We start from the raw sequence: 19033 nt of genomic DNA on the forward strand, positions 1-19033 counted from the left end.
CAGGTGGAGCTGCCTCTGAGAAATAAGAAGTGTGTGATGCATAAGCTGCTGTCCAAACAGCGTAAGCGTGCTGTGGTGGCTTGTTTCCGCATGGCTCCACTCTACAATCTACCCAGGTGATTCTCTTTTACACCATTGTGGAACTGATTTACAATGTCAATAATTAAATATTGACATGAACTATTTAAAAAAAAAAAAAAAAAAAAAAAGTAAAACATTGCTCTGTCTCAATCTAACCGTACATAACAACCAATCACCAAGTAGTCATAGGAGGTGGGTGGGGCATTTTTTTTTCTTGATTGTGTGCCCACGTAAACCCCTCATCACCTCCCTAACAACATTCTCTCCTCTGTGTTGTTTTCTTGCATAACACTACCTCATCCTCCCTCAGATACAAAAATAATAATTACTTCCTGAATGGCTATCGGGAGGTTTGGCTGGAAAGGGCATTCAAAGCCTCCAGCTTTGACCGCCTGTTCTCCCTGCTGACGGTAAAGTGAAACCACAGGGCGAATGCTTCATCTGTTCAACCCCCCCTTCATCCACCAGGCTGTGGACCGATATCTGCCTAGCAACCAATTGTTTCTTCACTGTTGATTCTGATTGGTCAGCTAGAATGAGCCTAAGAATTGACTGAAACAAACTTATTTGGAAAGTGGAAACACACTGCGAGCTGCAGGCCTTGTCTCATTTCAGGTGTACCCTGAAGGAAGGAATGAAGAAAGGAGAAAAGAAGAAATACAGAAAGAAAGAAATCTATTGAATACAATTTTGACTTTCATTAGTTGGCTATCAGGTTTACAAAAGTTTGCTTGGTTACAGTAATATACAGTATAAAAGTTGTTTCATGTTATTTTGCTTCCTGCTCTTATGATGATTTAAAGATTTGTTTTTCATATGACATTTTTCCAAAGGTTGTGCAGTTTTACAACACATCTGTGCATCTATGTTAAGGAAATTACGTGATCTACTCTAATAACTGCAAGAAATGCACCAATTTGTTGGAAAACTGCATATCTCTCCTAAAGTGTGCATGCTCCTCTAATGAATTTTACAACCTGATGGAAGTAACTACCATTATTTTAGAGATCAAATGTGACCAGTCAGAAGAGCCAGTGGGTCCCACATTGACCAATCACCACCCTGCCTGAAATGCACTTCCTGTAACCCCTTCCTCTCCCTACATCTCTCCTTCCTGTCTCCTCCAAAAACTCACCAGAACCCACCCTAATGCCACTGTACCTCCCTCCCCACTCCCCTCCATTCCTCTCCACCTCCCCCCTTCCCAGGCATCGCGCTATCAACTTCTTCATCCCGGCCTATCAGAGACTTTGGATAGAGGCAGAGGAGTACTCCTTTGAGGAGAAGCTAGTTCAGGATCTGGCAGTAAGTACTGGGCTCGCCTTGCCCTTGCCCCGCGTGCCCTGCGTTGGCACCCCTCTGCCAGTCCTGTCTGCCGAATGCTTCTTTAGCTCCGCGCCCGTTGAGCCTTGGGAGCACGCCCGGGTGGGGACCTCGCCCAAAGCACCCAGGGGCGGCCCCCGCTCTAGGCGTGCAAAATCCTTCAAACAGAGATCCGTCAGGGGTCAGAGGCTGCATGACCAACTCAGGAGACACAGGGCCAGCTCCGGCGCTCACAGCTCTAAAAAAGCAGGCTATGCCTTTCTGACAGCAGTGGTAAGGAGGGCCTTTCACTAGTAGTCACTAGCTGTTTGGCTGTCAGATCTGGATCCAACCCATCAGTTGTCTGTTCGCTGTACTCTGTAAGTCTGTAGTGTGCGTGTGAAGGTAACGTTACAGTACATTCTGTGACCGTGACGTCAGTGGCATGCTCGCGTAGTCATGTGAAGATCACATTTCATATTAGAGCTTTGTACGCAGATGTGCAGCAAATTCATCAAGACACTAAAACTGTGCCATTGAATAAGATTAAAGTTCAGCCTTAGATACAGTTGCTTCTTGTTGGGGAAGATTATTTTTATTGTCAGTTTTATTCTACAAATCTGTCAGATTAGTTTAAACTCGTTGAGATTTGTATAGTTGTGATTCCCTCTTTGTCAGGCTCCTGTACTGTTAGGGTCATTCTTCATATGCAAAATCATATCACTAAATGGCTTACTGCTTGCATCTGTTTGCTGTAACATGCATGTATTTGAAAACTGGTTCCAATGCTGTTCATCATTCCACTCTTAACTTCCTCACCCTGTCCTTTCCACAGATAACCAGGACATGACAAAAACTCATCTGCATGCCAGTGCTAGTTGAATGTTACTGACTCATCTCAGTGTTTTTTACAAATGTGTACAATTGTCAGTAAGTTTGTGAAAATATAAAAAAAGAGAAGGATGATTAGTGATCAGACAGACTTGGGCAGCGCTAACTGTTCACACCTGTGGACTCCTGCAGAAAACCCCAATGAAAATTGTGGAGGAGGAGGAAGAGGAGGTGGCTGAGATCCAGCCAGACCCTCTCCACCAACTTATCCTCCACTTCAGCCACAACGCTCTGACAGAGAGAAGGTGAGAGATTTGAAATTATTTCAGATTTTGTCTCACGTTTCTTTATGGCAGGCAAAGTTAGTAGAGAACACATTTTTGGTTTATTAAATTATGCCTTTTTTAGCTTTTTATTGTCAATAAATAATGTTAGTAATTAGTTGTATCATGTAGTATAACATGGGAATTAAAATATATGATACTAGTTTTGATACTGATAACTTCTGACTTGACTTCCTTCCGTTTCAGTCACTTGGAAGAAGATCCTTTGTATATTGCGTATGCAGACATGATGGCAAAGGTAGATATTTTTATGTATAAATAAATCTGGTAAGACTTGAGTTAATAACCTAAAAGATGACCTCTGAATGTTGACCTTTGTGTCTTCAGAGCTGTGCAGAGGATGAGGAGGAAGAAGAGGTGGAAGGGAAAGAAAAGACTTTTGAGGTATGCTCTCATCAAGGCAGAGATCCTCTTAACAATGGTTCTGTCATTTAAAAAATATCCTTTTATTGTCTCTACTATCTTACCGTTTACCAACACTTTTTATGTCTGTTACCTGCAAAGAATTCACAATAAAATGTTTACTTGTGTGTGGTTGTGTGTGTTGCTCCTCAGGAAAAAGAGATGGAAAAGCAGAAGATCCTGTATCAGCAGGCGAGGCTGCACGCCCGTGGGGCCGCAGAGATGGTGCTGCAGATGATCGGCTCCAGTAAAGGTGATGATGAGCTAAATGTTTTTGCAGCTCAACAATTTGCAGGCAGTTTAAAAGAAATTATTCTGTAACCTTTCTGCTGTTATACAAGCGTTTTCATTGGCCTTTTATTTGACAGTTCAACCACTTGTGTAATCCACTGACATGGAGGCTCTCCTTGGGTCAACAGACATTTTATTCTTTTCTTATTTTAATAAATTGTAAGTGATTTATTACATTTTAAGTATAGTAAATATATCAGAATTTCATCCTGCTGGTAAGATTTGGTGGATCACCCTGCCTTAAACAACTGCCACCCAAAAGAGTTTCATTTTTCTGAGGTTCACTCAGGAAGTTTTCTTTCCATATGAGTTCCAAATGCATTTAAACAAAATCTGGGCAAAACAATGACTACTTATAAGGCCATTTTAATACAAAACAACAACCCAAAAAGGCCAACCTTTAATCTAAAAACAATTTATGTTTTGATACCCTGAAATGTATCCTTTCCATATCAACACACTTTTTTCACAGACTGGTCTGATCTGCTGCAGTGATTTAGCCTTTGTTATCAGTCAAACCTGCTTCTGTCCTCCATGTTGTTGACTTGCAGCTTTTGTCCTACGCTACTCCTTTTTCATCAGGTCGTCTGGGCCCCATGGTGTCCTGCACCCTCAAACTGGGAATCTCCATATTAAATGGAGGCAATGTGCAAGTTCAGCAGGTCAGATTATTCAGCTCAAATATCCAACTATATTCATCTATATGTCCTATTAACTGTATCATTCTTATTCTTCCGTCCTTCTATCAACATATATACACCTAATATATTCAGAGACGACACTGCAGGAGCACTTGTTTTTGACAGTAGGATATTTAATGCATTTCATCTCCTATCCCAGAAAATGCTTGATTACCTGAAAGAGAAAAGAGATGCAGGCTTTTTCAAGAGTCTCTCAGGACTGATGCAGTCTTGCAGGTACCGTTATATTAGCTGTACTGTAAAAAGGAACTTCTGTGCCGACATCAAGTGCTTCTATTTTATTTTTGAGTTTTCTTTCCCTAGTGTCTTGGACTTGAATGCATTTGAGAGGCAGAACAAAGCAGAAGGACTTGGCATGGTGACAGAGGAGGGTTCAAGTAAGTTAAGAGATGTCTTATTAGATGGGCAGTTGGATTCAACCTCTTTTCCCTAGTGTTCTAAGCATCACATTCCTGACACAATTTTCTCTTGAAGTTCAGTAGATACCTGTTGTTAAAGCACCTTATTTTACTCTTGATTACAAAACAACAAAAATCCTATAATTTTCCCTTCACTAAACTAATGCTGAACCATGCAACGGTATAACCTCAGTGTCAGAGATGTTAATAAATGCTAGTTCCTAATTAGTCGTTTGTGTATGGCTCTCGTAGATGACACAATCAAAATCACATTGCTATCAATGTGAATTTTGATAAATACAAATAGTTTGCCGTTTGTGCCACAGTCTTGCAGTCACTGAAGTCGTCAGTGTGTTGTCTTTTACGTCGTCTTTTGCAGTAAAACGAGCAGGCGTGAGTTTTAAATATATTATGGGATTGTGTAATATGTAGGATGGGACTAAGTATAAGTATAACCCCAATTTCTGTTAACCTTTGTGATGATATTAAAGTATGAATGTATCCTGTTATTTCAGAGCAGAGGTCTGTGAGTGGCTGTTAACAGTGCAAAACTTGTCTTAGAGGACATGGTCCAGCATTAAAACAAATCTCTCTCCAACTTTCAACACAAACACTCCTCACTTGACGCTTTTCACATCAAACTATGTTCGTCTTTTCATCATTCAGTCCTCTGCTAAACATTTCCAGTCCAGAGTTCTGTGTTTAACAATTCACTGTTACTACTTACAGTGCCAAGCATACGTGAATACACCCATGCTAAAGTCGACTAAAAAGAGGAATAAAAAATAATCTTTTGGAAATTGATCTTAATGCCTTAATTAAAAAAATGAGGATAAATCCAAGCTTTAAGGACACCAATTTCTTTGTAAATGAATAATGTATCGTAAATAAATAAATGTTCTTCCTTAAAATACAGGGGGCATAAGTAAGTACACTATACCTAGAGATTGGCATGGGGTACTTTCCATAAGATCATCTCTCAATGCAAATCAAACCAGCTATTAGGCTAACTGAAATAAAACCAAAGAAAATTGGTGTCCTTAAAGGTTGGATTTTTCCTCATTTTTTTAATTAAGGTATTAAGATCAATTTCCAAAAGATGATTTTTTTATTCCTCTTTTTAGTCAACTTTAGCATGGGTGTATTTACTTATGCCTAGCACTGTATGTCTCTGTGACTTATGAAACTTTCACCGTGACTAATTTTTTTCTTATTTGGTACTCATCTAGTTGGATACAACATAGACACAACCCAGGCCTATGATTTCCCCTCATCTAAAATTATTTTTAACTGCATGACATTTTCACTCGTAGCCGATCTATTCATAATTCTTCGTATTGTAACTCAATGTCCTCTCTTTTTGCTTATGTCTTCGTGTATTGTTTTTCTCCTTCCTGTCATTTAAATAAAAAAAACATCGATGGCAGTCCACACTCAGCAGGGTAAATAGCAAATTTGGATAATCCTGATATGGCTATGCTTCCACCCTGAATGTCTCCTCCATATTTGTGGTCCATACTCACTGCTTTAGTGTTACCCAGCCTCTCCCTCCCCCAGATGTCTGTAGGGACAAACTGTGCATGCAGAGTGTACACAGAAATTGGATTTCAAGAATCCATTGCCTGTCCTTTTGTGTGTTATTTGTTCCCATTCCCTTCATGTTAACATTTACTAATGCAAATCCTATTACTGATGCTCAAATCTGTTGTTCTAAGGCTACCAGTACCGCCTCTTAAGGGTTTGACTGAAAGTTTGTGGACTCTTCCACAGCCTAAGCAAAGCTTTGTCTTGCTTTGGATTTTGGGCCTATTTCACAAAGCTGGTTTACATACAGATGTCTAACTTTCACATGGTTTTATATGCTCACAGAAATGTATTTGTGCTCATTTTGTTTAGCTCTGTTAACTGGGTTATCTGGTTGATTTTTAAAGTGCTTCATCATGCCTAATCCCGGCCTACATGTGAAAGTGTTGAGGCTTCCTCCAGCTTATGGAAATGTCCTAGTGTTTCACTGCTGTTTTAATGTAAGAGCATCTTTACAAAATGCACTTTGGATTCAGTTTTGAACCTGCAATCTAAAGGCACTGGACTTCAAACATGTTTCAAACATGAAACCTGTCCTGCTTGCCTCATATTAAGTTGCTTCTGAGGGTTTTTTTTTACACATTATTAGACCTTCTAATGTTTGATAAATAAATACTTAAGTTACTTTGTGTAGGGTCACTGTTGCATTTTCTTCTAAGGTTCCAAGGTGCTACAGAATGATGAGTTTACTAAAGATCTGTTCCGGTTTTTGCAACTTCTGTGTGAGGGGCACAATGGAGGTGAGGTTGCACTTTTGTGTATTTTAAAGTCATGCATTTTTATAGAAAAATGGAGCAATGTTTTGGTTGTATAACTTGTTTCCGCACTGCACCACAAGGACACAGTGGAAAGGACAGGGATAAGAAAATATTTCTTTCTTTCTTTCATCAGATTTTCAAAACTTTCTGAGAACTCAAACTGGAAACACAACCACAGTCAACATCATTATCAGCACTGTGGACTATCTGCTCCGTCTTCAGGTGTGTAAAACACAAATATAAAGCCCCAAAATCTACACCCTATTACCTTTCACCCTTTACTATTACATGCACCACCATTTTCATTGTCTACCAATGTCATTCTGCTCTCTAGGAGTCTATCAGTGACTTCTACTGGTACTACTCTGGCAAAGATGTCATTGATGAGACTGGAAAATTAAACTTCTCTAAAGCATTATATGTTGCCAAGCAGATATTCAACTCACTGACTGAGTATATTCAGGTAACAAAATGATCCCTCAGACAACACTGTTAAATCCTAGAATTACTTTCATTAAATATGTAATGATGGGTTTTTTTCCTCTCTTTTCCCCCCAATCTCTTTTCTACAGGGCCCGTGTATTGGGAACCAGCAGAGTTTAGCTCACAGCAGACTGTGGGATGCAGTTGTGGGCTTCTTGCATGTATTTGCCAACATGCAAATGAAGCTGTCTCAGGTACAATAAGAGTTCTTCTACTTGTACATTGCTGAGAGGCTAATAGGTGAACATACAGAGTCTAAACAACTTTTTGTTCTTGCTTTGGGAAAACTCTTCCAGAGCAAAGCTTTAACAAAAATACTTTAATCTTCTTGTAGGACGCCAGTCAGATTGAGCTGTTGAAGGAGCTGATGGATTTACAGAAGGACATGGTTGTCATGTTGTTGTCTCTGCTAGAGGGTAAGAGTCTAAAGCTGTTATTCACTGTTAAAGAAATCTGTTGACATCTCAAAATATTTGTAATGTCTTTTTGTACAATCAATCAATCAATCAAACTTTATTTATATAGCACTTTACAGCAACCAGCAGGTATCCAAAGTGCTTAACATTGAAACCAAGAATAAAAGCACATATCATACAATAGAAAGAAAGAACATAGAAAACAGTAAAATCAGAAATAGTTATATAGTTATAAAGAAACAGAAGAATGAAATTGTCACACCACTGCTACGTATTAAAAGCCAGACTAAACAGATACGTTTTAAGTTTCACAAGTCCTATAGTATATAATGCATCATCTTTGTGTATGATTAGGTAATGTGGTGAACGGAACAATTGGAAAGCAGATGGTTGACACTCTGGTGGAGTCTTCTAACAATGTGGAGGTGATCCTTAAGTTCTTCGATATTTTCCTTAAACTGAAGGACCTGACGTCCTCTGACAGCTTCAGAGAGTATGACCCTGAGTGTAAAGGCATTATTTCAAAGAAGGAGTTCCAGAAGTCAATGGAAAGCCAGATGCAGTACAGCCAGTCTGAGATTGAATTCCTGCTCTCGTGTGCAGAGGCCGATGAAAATGACATGTTCAGTTACAAAGAGTTTGTGGAGCGGTTCCACGAGCCGGCTAAAGATATTGGCTTCAACATAGCAGTGCTGTTGACCAACCTGTCTGAACACATGCCACATGACTCCAGACTCGCCACCTTTTTAGACCTGGCAGAGAGTGTACTTAGCTACTTCGAGCCTTATCTGGGTCGTATCGAAATCATGGGCAGCGCAAAACGCATTGAGAGGGTGTACTTTGAGATCAGCGAGTCAAGCCGTGAGCAGTGGGAGAAGCCGCAGGTGAAAGAGTCCAAGCGTCAGTTCATCTTTGATGTGGTCAACGAGGGCACGGAGAGCGAGAAGATGGAGATGTTTGTGAATTTCTGCGAGGACACAATTTTTGAGATGCAGCTAGCCTCACAGATCTCTGAGCCAGATGTGGGTGAACAACCTGAGGAGGAGGAAGAGGAAGATGCACACAGTGTCATGGACGAGGCGGCTGGAGAGGAAGAGGGCACCCTGGAGTCGGCCTCAGCCTTCACCACCGCATGCCGCTCAGTCAAGAAGAAGATTGGCCATGTCCGCCAAATCTTTACGGTTAAAAATGTGCGCAAGCAGTTCAAGAAAATCAAGAAGCTGAGCATCAAGGAGATTATCACCAGCTTTTTCTCCTTCTTCTGGATGCTTTTCACCGGCTTCTTCAAGGGAATCTACGGCCTCATCTTTGGGTTCTTCCACGTCATCTGGTCCTCCATGTTTGGTGGTGGCCTGGTTGAGGGAGCCAAGAACATAAAGGTGACGGACATCCTGGGAAACATGCCTGACCCAACTCAGTTCGGTATCCACGGAGATGTGATCGAAGGAGAGAAAGTGGAGGCCATAGAGTCAACAGGAAGCTTAGATGATGCCATATCACCAGCAGGCGACCTGGCAGAGGTGGACGCAATGTTGGAGATGCTGTCCAATCCCAAGAGGGAAGGAGGAAAACATATTGAGCTTGGCCTGGGTGATGTTTCCGAGTTGAGTGCAGAGACGTCCACTACTGATCAAAAGGTTTGCAGTCACAATTGAATTAATGATTTTAAACCCTGTAGATACCTGCTTACCATTATCACTTCCATTCAGTCTCTCAGCCCATGTATTACTACTCTTGCAGAAAGCCGCTGCCAAGCCTGTTGTAACCCCCGAGAACGAACCAGAGAAAGCAGAGTGAGTAAAATTAAGTGAGAGGAAAATGTATTATCATCATACAAAATAAAACGAACTGTTTTGAATACAGCACAGAGAACCAGGAGAAGGAGGACAAGCCAAAGGACGAGGCCAAGGAGCCAGTGGCGGAGGAGAAGCCCAAGACCAAATCGAGTCAGCCTAAAGGGGCGACACCCGCCTTCATGATGAGTATCGTTGCTGGTCTGGACGTCTTAATGACCAAGATTGTGGTAAGCTCTCACACTATTTATGCTTTCTTTTAAATAGTTTTATAATGTCTTTTTCTTCAATATTGTTTGGTTCAGCACTCATTCCTTTTTCTATAAATTATTTCCAGAATGCGGATAGGAAATAACGAAGCCGTCTAATTAAACCTTTTCCCTACAGAACTACCTGGCTCGTAACTTCTACACCCTGCGTTTCCTGGCTCTGTTTGTGTGTTTTGCCATCAACTTCATTCTTCTCTTCTACAAGGTAGCTCAAGTCAAGTTTCCATCCATATTTAGTGCAAATTTTAACAGAATTTTCAGAAAACAAATAAAATTAATAAACTACAATGTAATGTGCGTGTCCTTCCACTACTGTTTAGTAGTAGGAGTTAAGAGTTGCATGCATTGAGATAAAAGATGCTATTAAACAATTTTAAAAGCAGAGAGTGCAACAAGATGACATGATTAAAAGATTGTTGTAAGATGTATTTCTGGCACTCAACTCAAATCCACTCAAATTGAAAATTCGTTTGAAAACTTGTAGATGACAGTAAACATAGCAAGGGGTGGGCGACGTATCAAATATATATGATATATTCCAATATCTTTTTATGTGTGATATGACCATATCATAATATTGAGATATTTCTTATGCATGCACGCACGCACGCACACACACACACACACACACACACACACACACACACACACACACACACACACACACATACACACACACACCCCAAACTGATCAACCTTGCTCACCAGTTTGACGTCAATTCAAAATTTGTGTGATGTGGTACAATTATGTTATTTTAGAGAAAGTATGAACATATCAGTGTATATATACAAAATATAGCAGCATAGCCTAAACATTTAGTCTTTCTTTTTAAGTTATGATTGTTTCATCAGTTTCTCCAACTTGTGTTTCATCAAAACCTTTTTTTTTTTTTCATTCAACAAAAGAAGCCAAACTTCTCTTAATGTTGTCTTAACACAATTAGCTGTACAAGACCAGACATTCAGTGCCAACTTCTTGACAATACTCATTCCATACAAAAATGCATTCAGAAGTTCAGCTGGAGCCGATGTGAAGCTTAAGCAGTCTGATTTAGCCACCAGAAATGGGTTTTTTTTTCTGTTCATTGCTATGCTGTGTTGGGGGAATACTAAACATATTCCTTGTCCAGAGGTATCATTAAAAAACATTACACCTTGATTTCAATGTAATGATCTGTTAACATACCCAGCAATCATTTTAGGGAAACTGAAGGACAAAGAGTGAAACCAAAACTATACGCAAATGTAAGAAATGTGTAGTGGGAAAAAGGCAAATGACAGATTATTCATTGTACTGTATATGTGGTATATACTATTTGCTCTTTAGGTCACTGAACCTGATGAAGAAATCGATGAGGAAAGCACCTGGGATGGGGAAGACGAGGATGATGTGGACACACTCTTCGACATGGATGAATTTAGCCTGCAGGAGAGCACTGGCTACATGTTACCAACGCTGCGCTTCCTGGCTATATTTCACACTGTCATCTCACTCGTCTGTCTGGTTGGGTACTACTGTCTGAAGGTAGGTATATTCATTAAACTATTACTGCTTCAACAGACTTCACTGAGCTGAGAATAATTTCTTTGCAGATGATCCCATTGTGTAAGTTACAGTTTTAGTCACCCATTGTTAATATTTTGCCACTAGGTTCCTTTAGTGGTGTTCAAGAGAGAGAAGGAGATTGCCAGGAAGCTTGAATTTGACGGTCTCTACATCACCGAACAGCCGTCTGACGATGACATCAAGGGCCAGTGGGATCGCCTCGTCATCAACACCCCGTAGGACACTGGCCTCGTTCACACCTGGCATTAACATTAGTCTGAAATCTGGATCCTCTTTATGATTTATGTGATTCATTTAACAACTTGTTTTTGTAATGAAAATAAGATTTATTGTTTCCTCACCAACACACACGTACCACTTTCTCTAGTAAACTGACGATAACCACCTAATCCTGCTTGTTCCAATATCCATCAGTATCATAAAAATCTATTTTTGTTTATCTGTCTCCCACCTTGGTGATCAGCATGAGAAAGTTCAGAGTATTAATTGATTCATCGTTTTAAGTAATTCATCACATAAAAATGTCAAACATTTGTTGGTTCCCGCTTCTCCAACGTGAGGGTTTACCACTTTTCTCCATTTCATATTATTATAAACTCAATACTTTTGGGTTTTTTAACTGTTGTTTGAGCAGAAAAACATGTCCAGAACCTCAGCACACGACATTGAACTAAGCGTGTGGGCATTTGTCCTCATTTTCTCTGACATTTTATAGAATAAACAATTATTCTATTAACGCATGAGGGGCTTCAATAAACTGCACCAGTTTTCACCTGGATTTTCTCATTTTTAAACAAACAAACTTGTGCTGCCATAATAATTTTAATCACATCAAAAAAAAGAAGAAAGATAGATAAATCAATAATCATTCCCGGCTGACACATTTTGTGGGCTGACACATTTTGCGTGCAATACAGTGTATGTGTATATATATATATATATATATTATTAAAGCTTTTCTAATAGATTGCTCTAATGAAACTATTTGTTTGCTGAGTCTCACCTGTATTTTCTATAACAGGTCTTTCCCCAGCAACTACTGGGACAAGTTTATCAAGCGCAAGGTGAGTATTAGAAGAATTTCAGGTCAAAGTTACAATACTGTAAAGTGTGTTTTTAGGATCCCTCAAAACTGACAAAGTAGTGACAACTGATCAACCTGACACAAAAATAAAAGATATAACTAGATATGTAGTAATATTGTATCTGGATTCCTAGTGAGTCATATCAAGTAGTAAGTAGTAAAATAATAGTAAAATTAAGTTTTTGCTGGGCAGACCCTGGAACATTCTGGGTCGCTGCATCGTCTTTAAAACAGACTTTAGACTTCTTTCTCAGTTAGATGTCAAGGGACAGAGCTGATCTCTGCTGTCCTACCTCTGAATGTGTAGGTGATCAACAAATACGGTGACCTGTATGGAGCTGAACGCATCGCTGAGCTCTTAGGTCTGGATAAGAGCGCTCTGGACTTTGACCCAACAGTGGAGACTGTAGAGAAGGAAGCTTCCCTGCTCTCCTGGTGAGAACTACACTCGCACACGTTTTCTCAATTTACAACCACCGAAAAAACACAGACGTTTCTTTCTCTTAAGAGGTTGTTAAGAATTGTACTTCAAGGGCTTTTAAATTAAGGCTTGAATCAGGCGCACGACAAGATACTTTTTTTGGCCATTTTTAGGCCTTTATTTTCATAGGACAGATTAAGACATGAAAGGGGAGACAGAGGGGGAATCACATGCAGCAAAGGGCCACAGGTCGGAGTCAAACCCGCGGCCGCTTTGTCGAGGAGTACATTTCTATATATGTGCGCCTGCTCTACCGACTGAGCTAAAACAGCCACTCAGGCCTGAAAGTTTGAGCATTACCTGACATAAGTGCCTATAAACTGATGCTGTTGGATGAGTTCAGATATAAAAGTCAATCGCTAAGCTTAAACAATCCAGTAGAGCAATGCCATTACTGTGATTGAAATTTTGTTTTCTCGTTGGCAGGCTAAGCTCCATTGATACAAAGTACCACATCTGGAAAATGGGCGTGGTTCTGACTGACAATGTAAGTTTATTTGATGTGTACTGAAAGCACTTTGTATTCATAGCACTGTGGGAGAAATAAAGTGAAAAAACTTGAAGGAGCTATACAAATGTTTAAATTGTGATCAGGGTTTTGGTTATTAAGGTTATTCTGTAATGCAAGAGAGTGTTTTAAAAAAAATGCAAAATCTTCATGAGTCACAATAATATGCCAAACTCTACTATAACATTTTGTACATGCTAAAGGACAGATATACAAATATGCAGTGCAATGAAATGTTTTTTTATGTTTTTTATTAAACCATCATTTGTCACTAATGAATAGCCTTTTTTTCTGCAGTACTTTCTGTATCTGATCTGGTACGCCACCATGTCCGTTTTTGGACACTTCAACAACTTCTTCTTTGCTGCCCATCTGCTGGACATCGCCATGGGCTTCAAGACCCTTCGCACTATCCTGTCTTCTGTCACTCACAACGGCAAGCAGGTACTTAGTTCAACCAGCAGAGGAAGCCAGAGTACAGATAATAAGATCAATAATAATCACTCCATACTCGTGTCACAGAGCAGCTTTTTCTTATAACTTTCCTTTTTCTGAGCTCCTACTCATAACTACAAAGCCTTAAAATTAAGAACATGTTTATGGGGTTTTGAATTGTTATAAGTTTAGAAGGATGTGAAGAAATACTGTTATTTTAGGCCCTCATCTAACATTGAGATACTTGTTTCTGCAAATAATCTGCATGTACAGTACATGTGATCTGTGGTAGATAATAGGGACAAAACAACTAGCATCGTGATTCATATTTAACACCAAGATAATCAAATCAAGAAATTATGTTTTGGAAAAAAGGATGGGGCTTTGAACTAGAAACTGTATGTATATTAACATTCTCAGTCCTCCAGCTCACAGGATATCTAGAAATAAACATCATGAGAAATAAATTAATGAATAAAAGTAAAGGGCGACAGGACTTGCTGTTTGCCTGTTGGATAAGTGGCATAAAAAAAAAAATAAAAAAAAGGTTTCGAGGTATAGATAACTTGTATCTAGTTTCTTTCTTTATTCATCAGACAAATTAAAGATAAGATCGGTTTTGATTTACTTCTCACTACGATTTGAAAGTATGTAAGCTGGGAAGTCTGAACAGTTAGCTAAAGGTTATGCATGACTGAAATAAGTCGCTAAAAGTAATGCTTAAACAGCTCAAATAATTAGCTAAATTGATATGGATAAACGATTGAAATACTTATAGCCAGTCAAAAGCCTGGCTTTGGATGTTGAGCACGTCATCCTTTAATCACAAGATTGGCAAGGTTGCTCCCGATGGACAGGCCAGCATGGCAGCTCCGAGAGAGTTGAAAAATTGTACACCGCTTTGTCTAGAAAGGGAGAAAGGCGCTATATGAATGCAGTCCATTTAAAAGAAATGGATAAACAGTTAAAATAGTTAGCTAAAACTATTGAATAAAAGGGTTAGGGCCAGTGAATAAATGGTTGAAATATGGGTTGAAACATTTAGATTGTCTCATGGTTTTATTATTTTCCATCATCTTTATTTTCTTTCTGACAGTAAATGCAACTGGCAGCATGCAAATATTAATGCAGAACAACAAACGCGTACATTGCAGGTCACTGGTGGAGCATGAAGAAGTTCTGTAATGCCGTGAATTTGATTGACTGAATTGTTGAAGGTCTCCAAAGTCTTTGAATACTGATGAAAGCCGCCCTGAGATCCTAAATTCAGCTCTAGAGGCCTTGAAAATATTGCAGTTATTTTGTGCTCAACTTTCTCTTTTAAAGAAAACGGCCCTGATGTTGATTCAGTTCTCTGACAAAAGCAACAGAGATTACTCTCAAAATCTACAGTTAAACAAGAAAAGGGGCTTGTGCCACCTCAATTCTCAGCTCAAATTGTGACTGGGACTAATTAAAGGTCAAATGAAATGATGTTCCAATGCATCTAAGTTCTGTATTTCAATTGACTTTTTCTCCTCCTAGCTCGTGCTGACTGTGGGTCTGCTGGCCGTGGTCGTCTATCTCTACACCGTGGTGGCCTTCAACTTCTTCAGAAAGTTCTACAATAAGAGCGAGGATGAAGACGAGCCTGACATGAAGTGTGACGATATGATGACGGTATGCCTGGCTGCCTTCGACTATATATATTTATTTAGTTGAATGTTTGGATTTGACAAAGCTTTTATTTAGAATGAGGATTAATTTTCAAAACTATAATCATGCAAATCAAAAACATCACAAACCTACGACAGCGTATTAGGGCCATTCTTTAGGCATTATAATATTTTTATGCTTTTTATCTCCTTTCTAGCGTTAGATGAAATTTCTAGTCGCACACTGAATCCTTAGCCACATTTAGTGCATGGTATATAGTTTTTTTTCTTTTTTGTGAAATTAAGGACACACATTGAGATGCAGCTACCTTAATACTTTTCGTCTTAAAAAGTAAAGCTCTAAGTTACTTTCCTGTTTTTCTCTTGGCAGTGCTATTTGTTCCACATGTACGTGGGTGTGAGAGCTGGAGGTGGTATTGGAGACGAGTTGGAGGACCCAGCTGGAGACCCCTATGAGCTCTACCGCATCCTGTTTGACATCACTTTCTTCTTCTTTGTCATTGTCATCCTGCTGGCCATCATTCAGGGTACACCATCTTTACTTTGTCATGCCATTTATCGGTGTTCATCATCCTAAAGCATAAATGCCACTAAAAATGTGTTATAAGTCATGCTTAGTTCTATGACCAACTGTTGCACCCTCCTTCAGGTTTGATCATTGATGCCTTTGGTGAGCTGAGAGACCAACAGGAGCAGGTGAAGGAGGACATGGAGGTAAGACTCAGGTGCAGCCAGGAGCGAATCTGTGTATAAGGAGGAGTGTGTTGTGTTCGTGGTCCTCTTTAAAAGTGAGGGAAACAACAGTAACTATTTTCTCCTGTAATATAACGGTAAAAAACACCATTTTTTTTTGTCCTGTTCCTACCTGTTGGCCATTCGTATGTGAAGTGAAGTTGGATGAACACATCAGTTTCAGTCAAATGCGGCATGATTTGCTTTCAGTCACTGTAATTTGAATTCCCCACATAGGCCTATTTAGCAATTATGATGCAGGACGACAATTGCCAAAACTGTCAACTTAATGAGTTACTTGTCAGTCTAAGACGTTATGCTTCCAGTTCTTAATTATTTTGTAAAAAGTCAGTGTGAACATCAACCAGAACTAAAAGGCAAAAATGTCTTATTTCTCCGGGCCAAATGAACAAAACTACAGGTGTGAAATCAACCTATATACAGTAGAGAATAAGAGTATTAAGTATAGGTTGACCGTCTGTATCCCTGTATCAAAATGAAAACAACCCCTCCTATTCCTCTTTCAGACCAAATGCTTCATCTGTGGCATTGGGAATGACTACTTTGACCGGACGCCTCACGGGTTTGAAACCCACACCTTACAAGAGCACAACCTAGCTAACTATCTGTGAGTGCAGCAAAATCAGTACGTATTTCTGATTTACAATGTGGACATTTTTTCACACCAATCATGTTCCACCTGTGTGCAGGTTTTTCCTTATGTACCTGATTAACAAGGACGAGACTGAACACACGGGTCAGGTACGTGATGAGTTTCCAAACCTATGTTTGAAAACTTAACTTCTCTACAGCATTTTCTTCCGTGAGATCTCACGTCTGATCAATCTTAAAACAGCAAAGGAAGGTTACAGAAACTTCAGTAGGTTTTGCTTGTGCAACATTTCAACCCACTTGTTATGTTACATAAGTAGAGCTCAGCAGGAGGAAGAAGCAAAGCGTGGGTATACTTTGCCTTTTTTATATTAACTTGTTATTGTTGTGCACCTAAGATTCAAGTTTTTTTTATTGGATGTGCACTGTTTTTATGTCACAAATTTAGCAGACTGAAAATAAAATTCTAAAGTCACAAAGCATTGATGTTGTAAACACAATTAAGTCTTTAGTGTTTCTGCAGAAAATAAAGGCACTAGGCCTTATAGATCATTCAGTTTAGGTCCTAATCCAAATGATACTTTGATGTATTAACCTAAACCCTGTAGGATTTGTGACACATAACCCTATCACGGTCGGCGTGGAAGCGGTCTTTGCTATTACTTTTGTGAAGTAAATATTGATCGTAACCCTTTAACAAAAACTTTTTGACATACTTTATTCTGAAATTATTTTATGACATACTATTTTATGACATACTATTTTATGACATACTATTCTATGACGTTTTTTCTCATTTTTATGACATATTTATGACTATGACCTTTTTTTCCTCATTGTCATATACTATGACATTTTTATGACATTCTATAGCTAAGACTTTTTTGCCATTTTTATGACATACTATACTATGACTTTTTTCTCATTTGTTTGACATACCATACTATGACTTTTTTTACGATGTTTATGATATACTATAACGTTTTTTTTTCATTTTGTGACATACTATACCATGACTTTTTTGAATTTTTTTATGACATACTACTATGACATTTTTTTACTTTTTATAACATAATATACAATGACATTTTTGACATTATTATGACATACTATACTATGACTTTTATGCCATTTTTATGACATGCTATGACTTTTTTGCAATTTTATGACTTACTGTCTGACTTTTTGGCCATTTATTTATGACATACTATACTATGACTTTTTTCTCATTTTTGTAGCATACTATACTATGACTTTTTTATAACATACTATACTATGATTTTTTTATGACACACTATACTATGACTTTTTTTCTCATTTTTATAACATACCATAATGACTTTTTTGCCATTTTTATGACATGCTATACTATGACGTTTTGATATTTTTATAACATACTATAATATGACTTTTTTATGACATACTATACACTGACTTTTTTACCATTTCTATAACATACCATACTGACTTTTTTGCCATTTTTATGACGTACTATGAATTCTTTTCTCATTTTTATAATATACTTTACTATGACGTTTTTGCGATTTTTATGACATACTATACTATGACTTTTTTTCTCATTTCTATAACATAACATACAGACTTTTATACTATACTATGAGTTTTTTACGGCATACCATGCTATGACGTTTTTGCAATTTTATGACTTACTGTCTGAATACCAGTGCAGTGCCCGTTGAAAATGTGCCTGTTTGGAATGGCCAATTGCTTGGCCTGTGGTATTGCTGCTTGTAGAATTCATCAAAACCAAATTGTACCCCAAAATTACTTACAGAAGGACCCCAAACCACTTCATATGCAACTCCCCTGTATACCCTACTACTAACTTACTGATTTACCTGACAGAGAACGTTGCAGATTCAGAATGTAATCACAAAATATCACTATGAAAATGTGGAGTAATGTGGCCGGGTTGACTCAGTGGGTAGAGCAGGCGCACATATAATTAGAGGTTTATGCCTCAACGCAGTGGTCCAGGGTTCAAATCCGACCTGTGACGATTTCCTGCATGTCTTCCTCCTCTCTCTCTCCTTTCTCAGCTAGCTGTCCTGTCTAAAGGCGGAAAAGCCCAAAAAATAATCTTTAAAAAAAGAAAATGTGGAGTAATCAGACATTAGCCTCATGGACTCATGGCAGTGCGCTACCCACCCAGCCCGTTATGAGCGCTAAACAGCACATATCTGCATTAATCAACCACCAGAACTGGACTGTGTGTGTGTGTGTGTGTGTGTGTGTGTGTGTGTCTGCGTGCGCAGAGAGAGAGCGAGAGAGACGGTGTTGTTTCG

At 38.9% G+C, this 19033-nt stretch overlaps 1 protein-coding gene across 6 annotated transcripts in view; it reads left to right on the forward strand.

Annotated features, from left to right (window-relative positions):
- Positions 1-19033, forward strand: part of ryr3 (ryanodine receptor 3) — a 134257-nt gene that overhangs the window by 109080 nt on the left and 6144 nt on the right. For 2 of the 6 annotated variants that reach the window (XM_035995490.1, XM_035995493.1), the window contains 30 exons: positions 4-116; positions 392-491; positions 2407-2519; positions 2745-2796; positions 2886-2942; positions 3114-3213; positions 3834-3913; positions 4092-4168; positions 4256-4329; positions 5778-5792; positions 6594-6674; positions 6826-6914; positions 7027-7155; positions 7265-7369; positions 7510-7591; positions 7946-9228; positions 9332-9384; positions 9455-9614; positions 9772-9858; positions 10981-11178; positions 11305-11435; positions 12242-12284; positions 12612-12739; positions 13212-13272; positions 13591-13737; positions 15253-15387; positions 15754-15910; positions 16033-16097; positions 16643-16743; positions 16826-16877. In XM_035995490.1, coding sequence (XP_035851383.1) covers positions 4-116; positions 392-491; positions 2407-2519; positions 2745-2796; positions 2886-2942; positions 3114-3213; positions 3834-3913; positions 4092-4168; positions 4256-4329; positions 5778-5792; positions 6594-6674; positions 6826-6914; positions 7027-7155; positions 7265-7369; positions 7510-7591; positions 7946-9228; positions 9332-9384; positions 9455-9614; positions 9772-9858; positions 10981-11178; positions 11305-11435; positions 12242-12284; positions 12612-12739; positions 13212-13272; positions 13591-13737; positions 15253-15387; positions 15754-15910; positions 16033-16097; positions 16643-16743; positions 16826-16877 — 4068 coding nt within the window. Of the gene's footprint in view, positions 1-3; positions 117-391; positions 492-1289; positions 1387-2406; positions 2520-2744; positions 2797-2885; positions 2943-3113; positions 3214-3833; positions 3914-4091; positions 4169-4255; positions 4330-5777; positions 5793-6593; positions 6675-6825; positions 6915-7026; positions 7156-7264; positions 7370-7509; positions 7592-7945; positions 9229-9331; positions 9385-9454; positions 9615-9771; positions 9859-10980; positions 11179-11304; positions 11436-12241; positions 12285-12611; positions 12740-13211; positions 13273-13590; positions 13738-15252; positions 15388-15753; positions 15911-16032; positions 16098-16642; positions 16744-16825; positions 16878-19033 lie in introns of all 6 variants that reach the window. The other 4 variants (XM_031322229.2, XM_035995494.1, XM_035995491.1 and 1 more) reach the window with 3 other exon arrangements.

This window comes from Sander lucioperca, chromosome 19 (genome assembly GCF_008315115.2).
Source record: "Sander lucioperca isolate FBNREF2018 chromosome 19, SLUC_FBN_1.2, whole genome shotgun sequence".
NCBI lineage: Eukaryota > Metazoa > Chordata > Actinopteri > Perciformes > Percidae > Sander > Sander lucioperca.